We start from the raw sequence: 11,826 nt of genomic DNA on the forward strand, positions 1-11,826 counted from the left end.
ACAAGCAAATTGGTTTGTGGGACTATTTTTCAGAAAAACGCAAAAACTCAAACTTTAAGTAATTTATATTTTTCCTTCTTTTTCCGTTAATGCAAATATGGTAAAGTTCCTCAAATAACCGTCCCTCATGAGTGGCACGAAAGTGAATATGCGCCCCAACATCCCCCATGACAAAGGACTGAATAGAAATGGTGTTTTTGTTTAATTTTTCTATTGCACTGTTGTTCTGTCGGTTTGTAGATGGCTTTAAAAGATTTATTAGGATGCGCTGTATAATTCAAGCGTTTACAGCGTAACGTCGATTATAACTTACTCTGACTTTCTTCGTCATCTCAATCTGTCGCAAGAGATTTGCATGTCGAAATGGCGTAAAAATCGAAAAAGAAGATTATATCAATTTCATTGTATTTGCTATAAACAGACTTACACCAACAAGAACAGTAAAATATTTTCAGTAAGTTGTTAGAGGGGAAATTTCATCGCGATCTTCGACATTACCACGAATGTTGTTTTTGTAGTCACCTTTTTCACACATCTCGTTTGGTTAAACGATTGAATTATCTCATCTGTAAAATGCCTGCCTCGGCAAGTTTGCCTATTTTTTCACGAATTGCGGGATTTTTCATGTGTCTGAAACAAAAGAATGACATATAACTCGCTAGTAGTAAACTCTATCTTTCTCGCGCTGTTTTACTCGTACAAATTCTTTGATTTGGCTATGAAGTAGCGAGAAAATTAGTGCAGAAATTTCGCGAGAAAATTAATGCCAAAATTTCGCGAGAAACGTACTGCAGGAAACGTATTACACGCCAAAATAAGTTAAAATAAAGGCAACGCGATTACACCTACCCGTTTACAAATTTTAACTATTCAACTATTTCCTCCTTGTTATTTGTAAAAGAATTTAGATAAGGGCAAAAATTAAGGCGCGCAAAATTAGTTTTTTTTTCGCTAGGCAAAAATTAATATGCGCGAAAATTATTACGATTGAGGTAGAACAAGAGCGCAACCTTTCGCGAACATAAACTTTTACGACAATTCCGAGAAAAACCAACTAAGTCCACAACAAAAACAACAACATACTCCGCCACAGCTTGTGGATTTTCTTGCATTTGTTCCAAAATCATCCTCATTGCTGGGTCCATTAAAATACTTTGAATCTCCGGATCAGACATTGCTTGTTTTCGACGCTCCTCCGGATTCAACGTGCTGTTTGTACGCATGCAATTGTAAATACCATCCCGTGCTTCCTGAATAGAGAACTAATCATTTAACCGTACAGTACTAATGCAACATGTCAAGAAAGTAAAAAGTTGGGTTTTGGTGAAAGTTAAACTGGTTTTAGTTTAAAAGTGAGGTTCGATAACATAAATGGTCCAAACTGACGACGGGAGTTAATGCGAGTTTACATTGACTGGAGCATTATTACAAGCGTACGTTGGAGTTCAAAAGGTGATAAAAATCAAACACACGCTGAACCTACATCCAGGTTAGATTAACTCTATTTATCGTTGCAAATGTGTCAAACTAGCGTAGAGCTGAACGCACATTAAAACAGTAAAATATGGTATTAGGGCAGCTAAGGCTCGACAAGTATTTTTTTTTGACATTCTATGTTGAACTCACCTGACAGTTGGGGTCGATTTCAAGGGCTTGTTCGTAAGCATGCTTGGCCTTAGCAGTTTCCTTTAATGTCAAACATATCGCTCCTTTGCGCAGGTAAGCCTTCACGAATTTAGGATCTAATCGTAGACATTCATCCACATCGCGCAATGCCAAGCTAAATTCAGCTAATTTCGTGTAGCAGGCTGCACGATTACTGAACGTGCGTGCATCGGCAGGATTGCGTTTTACGGATTCGTTGTAACATTTCAGCGCACCGGGAAAATCACCTAAACGAATGCCGAAACTGTTTTCGAAAAAACAATTATACAACACAATTTAAAATCTAAATTGTAAAAATAAGTTCAAATTGTCTTAATCGAAAAAGTTTTGCAAATAAAACTACTCTAAAGTGTCGCAATTTAGACGCAGATTTATTTAAAACCCTCTTTACATCGACTCTTATTTTGCGTTAAAACAACAACCTAATTGTTATACTTACGCTAGTAAGAAGCAAGCCTTACGAAATAGAGAAACGTATGGGGACTCAGGACCTCTGGTAATTAAGCTCTGGTAAAAAAAAATTTAATCTTGTCCTTGTAAATAAAAATTTATCCTAACTGATTCTTTCATCCAAATAAAGGAATTCCTCGCTTATGAATTTTTGGTAAAATAAAAGTTTGGGGGAAACTTAACGAAAATTTAGAGCAAAGTAAGTAAAATGAAAAACAATCATTTCACTTGTTTTTTTTTCTGTCCCATACCTGATTTGAACAATTGGTTCCCTTCTTCTCTTGCAGTCTCAGCCTTTTCTGGATCAATGTATGCTTTTATTTCCTCATCTTTTAAAATCTTCTGCGCTTGTTTCATCTTTTTTGACACGGCGTCGTTGGGAACCTCAGATAACGACTTTTGAAAATATTCAATAGCTTTGTTGTAGTCTTTCTGTTTGAAATATACGTTTCCAATTCTCGCTAACGGTCTGAAGAAAAAATAAAGCAGCTCAGATGTAAACAAAAAAAAAAACTTAAAACAATATCAACAACAAAAGTTAACAGAACCGTTGTGGCAAATTTAGCGGAATTAAATACTTTTGATAACAGAAGATATTCTTGGTTTAGTTTCACATTTTCTTTTTAAGTTAGCGACTGAAGTTGACGGCTTCTTATAATCCGTTTTAGAGTTTTTTTGTCGTTCACAAATTGCGTATTCCTGAGATCGAAGTTACATGTTTTATGTCCATGTCTAAAGAATGCTAAAAAACCAACCTCATACTCTGCTTCCAGGATTTAGGCAGGGTAACCCCACACTATCATTTTACGCAACTTCGAAAGAAAATAAATTTAAACTTTTTTTTATTAATATTTTATACTGTAGAAGTTTTTTTAAATTAGCTCTTAGAGATGCCATGCAACCAATTATATAAAAAACTTATAATAAAATAAATCCTGAGAGAGCTAATTTTTCGAGCGTATTTAGTATAGATAAATTATCTTACTTTGCCACCAGTGAAAAATCAGCTCGGTTTTGACGGCCAACTTCTACTGCTTTCTCGCAAAGTTGAATGCATTCCTCAAATCGGTCTTCTTCAAATAAAACAGCTGATTTGTTTGTGTAGAAAGTGATGTTGGTTGGTTCAAGCTCGATCGCTTTATCGTAATGCAAATGCGCTGTAGTGAAATCCTTCTTTTTGTAAGCAGCATTTCCCAATTCTTTTTCTTTTAACGCCTACAGAACAATAATAACAGTGCAATGTAAATAAAAAAAACATGTCGTTTCATGGCATATACAGTATAGCAAATTCAATCCGCTGGAATTTAGAGACCACTGAAATCCTAGCATGTCTGGTTTAGGTAGCACGCATTAAAGTGCCCTATGTTGCAAAATATTTAGGGACAGCCGTGCGTTTTGCTTCAAAAGTCAAAATCATTTTGTCACTTTAGGGCGCACGTTTAAGTGCTGCAATGCATAATAACACAATTTTATGATTTTAAAGAATGAATTTGCTTGAATTGTCAACATTCAAAGTTTGTGCGTGCATTTCTGCGTGCAATGGACATTGTGCTGCGCAGATGCATGACGGCGCAGCGCAAAATATGTCATGTTTTGTAATAGAAATGAAATCTCATTGGTAAGCTTGAAAACCGGCTGGCTTATCAACTTGTATAAAGATATTTTAGTTTTAAAGATATTCAAATAAAATAATTTATGTTATTTTACATTTTCGTAACTAGACTTTGACATTCTTTCTTACGTTTGGATTTTTTAAAAAAGAAAATATTTTCAAAAATGACACAAAACACGTGACTCCAATACCTCCTTTTGCACATCTGACAACTTGCTTTCAGGTGATTGGGTAGTTTCTTTAGTTTCCGTCTTAGGTTTTTTTTCTTCTGGTTTAGCATCTAAATGTAAAAAAAAAACACATTTGCTAACCAATCTTAATTCTGTGACACTCGCAAGAAATGTCCTAGGTTTGTGTCTAACCTTCTTTCTTGGCAAAATCCATTGGTATACCAAGTAATACACTAAGCACTGTCATTATACGTTGATCATTAGCAAACCTAGAAGAAAACAAACACAACTTATAGTTAGAACGTTAGTACAGCATATTGTAGAACTGGTAATGTTTTATCATTGTAGTGTTTTTCTTAAAGAAAATCATGCTTAGGACATGCACATATATTCTTAAAAATAAGTTTTGCTTTCCTAAAAACATTTTTTTTGTCCCTCATCCTACAAATCGTTCTTATCGATAGACGTCCAATGTAAAGGTAGCATCAATCAACACAGATCAAACCTGTCTTCGCACACTTTGCATTCAAGAGAATGTTAACTTTTAGATGGGGTGGTTTAACACAGACTTTACTTTTTTGACAAGGTCTCGTTAATTTGACTCAAGTTCTTAATTTAAATTACCAAGACCCGGTCAAAAAGGTATAGCCTAAAGAAATAAAAAATCCTAACCCTAAAAGATGGGGACACTAATTAAGAAGGTACAATATCAAAAACGAAAGCTTTAGAGCTTTTTTACTAAATTTAGATGAGAAAACAAAACAACAAAAATAATCATAATCAAATAAAAAAGGACCCACATGCTTAGCTTTGATGCGTCTTTTTTGAGCTCGGAAAGCATCATACAAAATGATGGATCATTCATAAATTCGCGAGTACGTTGGTCCATTGCTAATTTCATTTCAAGGTTGGGATCAGCAAATGGATTATTCATTTGACCTTAAATACAACCATTACACCATATATCTATTTCAAGTATTTGCCCAAATTTGTTAAAAGATAACATCCATAACTTGGGAAAACGAGACCGACAAAGTTCTACGATATACTTATTATTGATGCTCCGCTCAGCACAGTGGTCATTTAGCCTACAACTTTTTTCCCCTTTACAACAGATTTTATAAAATAATGAATTATAAAATTATGACACAGTAAATTACTAAACAGCTCCATGGTTGTCCATTAGCATTTAAGCCTGTATTTTATCGGTGATATATAGGTGATGTTTTTGTATTAAATCACCTGATCATATTGTAACACCAAACACGATAGCATAAATTTTACTTCTAAATTTGGAAAAAAGGTTGTTCTTATTTCCTGGATGGTAAAACTTCTAGAGAATTACACAAATTTGTTGCTTAAGCTACTACTGATTAATTTTAGTTTCATTCCTCTAAGTTTTACGTTTGATTTCTAGTTTGTTTTTTGCTCAAACTTCACAACTTTTTCATAAAGAGGTTGTTGATCTAAAAACATTTGATCTTGTAAAAAAACAGCTATCTCAGATCATTTTTTAAAGTATGACCATGTACTGCCTATTTAATTCCTCCTTTTTTTCAAGAGTAAAGTCTAGACTCAATAAGAACTCACTAGTACCATTATATTAATTTACCAAATGAATGGGTGATTAGTTTACTGTGTCATCCTTTTAATTTATAGTTTATAATTCTGTTGTTACAGGGAAAACAGTTGTAGTCTGAGGATGCACACTGCGTTGGACGAAACTTCGTTACTTGACATACATGGATATTATATATACGTTGACATAAAAGACATTTCAACTTAATATCCATGTTCCATAACTTGCTATATTACTTATTACCTAACCAACAACACATAAAATAAACATAGACTTATAGAATTGAGGAGCACATCAAAAGCCGAACAGACCTGAGCAAGTTCTAGGTAGCATGGTACATGCATCATTTTTAAGTTAACTTTTGTGATGTTAAAAATATTAATGTACTTAAAAGAATGTTTCCCAAGGGCATTGATTTTTAGCATCTTGAGTTGGGTCTGAAGTCCTTAATCACAAATATTTTTCTAATCAAAATACTTGCATTAAAAACTTTGTCTTTTGTTTATCAAAACTGTTAGGCGTGCACACGCACAATCTGCCATCTTTATAGGAGAAAATGCACTCCATCTTAAGTACCTTTTTCTTTTCTCACTATTGATGATTTCTTTAATGCTGATTCTTAACCATTCAACGCTTAAGCAAAAATCAATTAGCCCTAGCGTAATAAAGGACCAAAAAGGTCTGTTTCAGTAATTCTTTGTTGAAGAAAAAAATTGTTTAAATGCAGTTTTATTGCTGGAAAAATTTTTTTTTTGGAGGAGACACTATAGGGTTGTCACTCTTTTCTATGAAGTCAAATATAAAAAGATTAGAAAACTTTTCATGACAATTCTCACGCTTTTTTTAAGAATATTACTGTATTCTCAGAAAAAAAATAAAAAGATTTGAGGAGATCTTAAGGTATTACAACAACGAAGAACAAATTATTTCTGTAAACCATGTACCTTTTCTATGCAATTTGAAGATAAAAACGTGTGTCAAACCATATAGTTTTGTTATAGGCGAATTGAGGAGAATTAAGTTTTGGCAACCTTGTATAATATATGTCCCAAATTAGGATAAGCTGTGGTTAAAATGTCTTTTAAGAAACGCATAAAGTTAGGTAACTAGCAATAGCTTACTAAGTTTTCTTTCAAGTTCATCTTTGGCTGTTTTCAGTTGAGCATTATTAGGATCCTTCTTCAAACCTTCTTGGTAAGCCTCTAAAGCTTTGGTTTCCTGGTTCAGATAACACAAAGCAGCTCCTAATCTAGAGTAACCCTAAAAAACATATATGTATAAAATTACTTTCAACGTTTTCCTACTGTTAATGTTACCTGAAATTGCACAAATTATAATACCTTTCCCCAATCTGGTTTAATTTCTACAGTTTTCTTGGCATCTTGCAGGGCATTTTCATATTCTCCCTTTTTTGCATAGGCTGCAGATCTGTTACTGTAAAAAACATGATTCGTCCCATCCAGTTCTATTGCTTGTGTATAAAATGTAATTGCCTCATCAAATTTTTCAGCTTGAAGAGCTTTGTTTCCCTTGTCTTTTAGTTCGTTGGCCTATACAAAGTTAACAAAACAAAACAAAAAAACCATGTAATTAGGATTTACACCAATAGTTTGCAATTTCTGTTCCGTCAAATTGCCCAGGGCATCAAAATAAACCTTGCAAACAGGAATTTTTATATTCTTCTACTTTTTGAGGCAGCCATCAATCTTCTTCTAGGGCAAAAAGGCTAAGGGCTCAAAAATTTTGCTATGGTCAAGAAAGACCCACACATGTCCCTACCTTCTTTCACAAATTTGTTTAACAGTTGCTTTCATTATTCATTGAAATGCTAATCAAGCGATTGTGTAGGATTATATTGATTGGACAAAAGGTTAAAGAGATATTGGGGTTTAAAGGTTTTTTGATGACGTCGCCAACCATCTGTTTCAGAATGGGTGGGTAGCATGCTAATTTGTTATCTTTATGTTATTTGTATGTTTAAGAATTATGCTTAAACGAGCAGATTGCAAACATCATAAACTGGTTGTGTGCAAATTTGATACAGAATAGTTTATTTAAGGTAGTGCGAAATTTAGATTGCACAAAATTGAAAAAAAAAAAAAAAAAAAAAAAATGAATAATGTATAAACATATGAATAATAAATTAATTCAAATTTTTACCCAAAAAAGCATCCATGCTTTTTGGTTGTACCACATATAAGAGTTTACCAACCTTGATTTTCCACCATATCAAGATTTTTTGTTGTGCATCAGTCTTGCTAGCACAGATGTCATTTTATACTTATAACCGAGTTCCATTGGCCAAGTTTATAAATGTATAGTGTGGTGTGTGAGTTTTTAATAACTTAATCAGACTGATAGGTTTGTCCTGACAATACTGGGTTTTTAACATCTTAATTATTTCTTGTTATTAAAACATTCTACTGTCGCAATGAGCAATTTGTTAATTCTTAATAATATTTTAAACATGTAAGAAGCATAAAGTGGGTTAATGGAAAACTTGGGGTATCCCAATTGGGGTAACATTTGAGGCAGTAGATTTATTCTACAGATAAATAACTATGTGCTCTCCTTTGTCACTGACTTCCAGTTTAAAAGTGAAAACCATGTCATAAGCTTAGATGGTTTCTATTAGTTATAAGCTATAATTTTCAAATGTAAATAACACGGAAAGATCCCCGGAAAGAATTTTATAGCAAATCTTCTGGATATGTTGTGCTATCAAGGACTAAATCACAAAAAATGGCTAGCCAATATTTTCAAATATAAATAATTTTGAAAGGTTCTTATGTCAAATTTTATCCTAAGTTGTCCTTACAATGACCAAATAACATGGAAACAAGGCTATTAGCTGTACAAGAGTTTCACTACACAACACCACGTACAGTTAAACCTTGATAGCTCGAAAAAATTGGTTGTATTATACATGTGGTACAGTAGCTCAGTTGAAAAAGAAACCAGTTAAGTGGCATCTGGTCTGTAAATTCTTCAGCGCTTAAAATAACGGTCGGTCAACAGTCAATGATCGCCGAATTTTGTTAATTGACCGTCAGGATAACGTTACGAGCGGTCAGACTGACCGGCAATCGATTCCTTGCTTCACAAAAAAAAATTTATTAATCTACTATTAAGAATAGGAAAGGATTTTGTGTTGGATAAAAAAATTATGAAGTTATTGTCAAATAGTAGTGTGAAAAATGTATATTTATATATAAGTTTAATATGTAGCTTAACACAAAACAAATAACAAAAATGTCGGAAACAAATTAACTTTTATGCAGGTCAGAAGCATGTGAGCAGTGGATGAGAAATTGTCTGCAATATAAAACAAATTTCCTTGACATCATATGCAGCTGAGACTTACTGACCTAGGAAGAGACGAACATTATATTTTTTCGATATTGATTTTACAAAGTCGTGACCCAAATACAAGGGCACTGACCAAAGAGTAAAAAGACCTTTTTTCTGATTTCGCATGTCTAGACAGTCTCTGACTGTCCTTCTCCATTCTGTTAGAAATGAAACCGTTTTCAGGTTCTTGGGTCAAGTGATCAGTAGATTATATTATTACCGATTTTATACTTTGCACACACAACGCCACACAAGGAATTATAAATTTCTTACACACAAAAAATGATGTGTAGCTAGTTAAACATACCTGATTGGACGACATAATAGTAATTATAAAAAGTCACTCTTTTATAGTTTCCTCTACGTTTTCTGTCACTTTGAATCAGACCTTTTACTTTACACTTTATGTTTTGATCAAAAGGGGTCTCGTGCAAAAAGTAACGAAATTTCTGGAAAGTACGGAGAAATAATGCTTAATCAACATAAAAAGTTGTTTCCAGACAAGTCCGCGATTAAACGCTCGTCTCAACCACAGATTTTGCTACAAGCCCTGGGATCGAGGAGGTAGGTTGAATTTTGCTTTGACCGCAACACCTCGAAAAGACGTAAACAAGTTGTTAATTTACTATTTTCCACACTCTCAGAGCAAATATACAAGTAAAAACTAAACTAAATAATAAATGGTGCAGAAAACTGTTTAGCTAATTCAAATCAGTGGCGCCGTAGCTTGGTAGTTATAACTCTCGCACTTTGTGCTGGAGACTGGGGTTCGACTCCTCTTCAATATGGGCGAGTGAGTGAGTGAGTGTGAACCCCAACCATGTGTGAAGGAAATGGAAGAGTTGTGACACTTTATAGGCATATTGCGCTGGGAGTTTTCTGGTAGAAAGCGAACCCAAATTGAGTCTGCGTGTAGCTCAAAATGAGCATTAAATACTTCAGGACTCCCAATCTAAGCTATGGCTCTGACTGGAAATAATATACAGGGTATATCCCTCGATATTTGTGAGGCTAGCCTTGTAAAATATACACATCTGTCTAACCTCGTCCTTCAGGCCATCAAAATATAAAAAGCCTAACTAACAAGTCCTGGTTGACATCTATCAAATTATAGTCATCAGTCATTATGATCGTCTTGTCAAGCACCCCTCCCCCCTTGGCGTTATGTCTTTTGTAGACCGATGGAAGAGATAGTGGTTTCAAAGCAATAGCGATTTTTTTTACATGACTTAATTCCAAAACCCGACCAATTTGCGTACCGAAATGATCAGAAAAGTCAGAAAGCAACAACCGCTTTTTGCATTTAGTCATGCTACGAAGCTGGTGTTTTAGTTTACGCATAAAATTTCATCAACTTACCATTTGACGGGACACATTAAAGTTTTGATATCTAGCGAAAATTAATAAGAAGCACAACCGACTTAAAATCACGCCTTTTGCATAATATTTTTTTATAGAAAACTTTTGCGGTTGATAAAAAAGAAGGTATGTTTCATCGTTTATTTGTACTCCGATGACTTTAGCGTTTAATTTTTATTAAATGGCCACACCAGTCGTTGTATAATACGAGATTGTTTTCATGTAGTTCCAACTAGTTTTTTATGGATTGCTTATAGCAGCGAGATCCTCATGGACCATTTCTCTTATTGGAACATATTGAGAGAATAGTATTTTGCAACATTACAAAAACCGCAAAAGTTACTTCCGAAAATATCCAACCTTGTCTCTAGGGCATCTTGATCTTTCTGGCATCTGGACAACCATACGAAAAGATAAAGATGCCTAAGAACGAGTTTGGCAAATATCTATTCAACACAGAGTTTCCAATACCTTGGGAGATCGGCAAATTATCCCACTCGATTATAGACAATAAACTGTATCCTTAAGCCATATCTAACTTTTTTAAATTACATACAATTACATCTGAATAAAATCACAGACTCTACATGCAGTTATACACTTACATGTACTATTAATACTTGAAAAGTAGCAACTGAGTCTCCTTGAAATCGATTTTAAAAATTCTGGAAATTCCATGTTACCAAATCTTGTAAAATTGCTGATTCGAACAGTTACTTATGAGAAAGTACAATGAACCAAACAATTCAAATAGCAATATTTTCAACATTTGGATATTTGAGAAGTAAAAACAGCGTGTTCAGTACACCCATTATCAAGTCTTCTGCATTGTCCTACCAATTTGCAGCGAATATGTTTACATACAATTAATATAAAACGTCTAATTAAATAAATACAAAGGAACTGATCTAATATTAATATTCAATACGGGATTATCACGTTGGATAAACGGACTGTCCTTGACCTCAAGTGCAAGGCAGTTACTTCCGTGAACAAGAATATCAAAATCATCTACAGACGAAACGTAGTTCTTGCATTGTTTAAGATGGTCCTTTATAACCCATTGTTGCGATGACAACTTAACTGTTAATGGTGTAATTCCAAAGTGCTCGCTTTTTAGTTGTAGTACAGCATCAATGCTTAACTGACTAAACATTGTTTGTCAATCAAAGCAAGAATTGCGTATCAGTTTATCAATACCAAGCCATCGAGCCTTGTATCAAAAGTCCTGCACATAACTTTGACAAAAACACGGAATGGCTAATATACTGTGCTGTAATCACGAACATTGTCGAGAAAACCACAATAGCCTTGGTTTGAGGGGAGGGATCTGATGTCTAAATCATCGGGTACCTGGTTCGTGAGTTGAACCTTTTAGTCTGTGTTGTTTATGATAACCAACAAAGTAATAAAGTATATAACTAGATAGGTTTACTAAAATTTAAAGAAATATTTTCCTAGCTACAATTCAAGAGTTGAGTTAAGTTGGCAAACCGTAAAACGTTGCAATTTTCTGGTAGCTATGTGGCTACGTGTGGCTAGGCTAGCCAACTCTGTGGCTAGATCTGTGTGGTTTGTGTGCCTAGCCACAAAGCTAGCACACGGAGCTACCAGGAAAGGTAACTAGTATATAGCTAGCT

General features: G+C 34.2%; 1 protein-coding gene across 1 annotated transcript; it reads right to left on the reverse strand.

Moving 5' to 3' along the window:
- Positions 1–388: 388 nt before the first annotated feature.
- LOC130657377 (stress-induced-phosphoprotein 1-like) lies at positions 389–9,293 on the reverse strand. The gene is made up of 11 exons (XM_057460361.1): positions 9,135–9,293; positions 6,817–7,026; positions 6,598–6,736; positions 4,698–4,836; positions 4,090–4,166; positions 3,919–4,007; positions 3,101–3,330; positions 2,367–2,584; positions 1,627–1,892; positions 1,084–1,250; positions 389–630 (listed from the first exon to the last, which is right to left on the reverse strand). The coding sequence occupies exons 1-11, from the start codon at positions 9,147–9,149 to the stop codon at positions 558–560; spliced, it is 1,623 nt and encodes a 540-aa protein (XP_057316344.1). The 5' UTR covers positions 9,150–9,293; the 3' UTR covers positions 389–557.
- Positions 9,294–11,826: the final 2,533 nt, after the last annotated feature.

The sequence above is a fragment of the Hydractinia symbiolongicarpus genome, chromosome 9 (genome assembly GCF_029227915.1).
Source record: "Hydractinia symbiolongicarpus strain clone_291-10 chromosome 9, HSymV2.1, whole genome shotgun sequence".
NCBI lineage: Eukaryota > Metazoa > Cnidaria > Hydrozoa > Anthoathecata > Hydractiniidae > Hydractinia > Hydractinia symbiolongicarpus.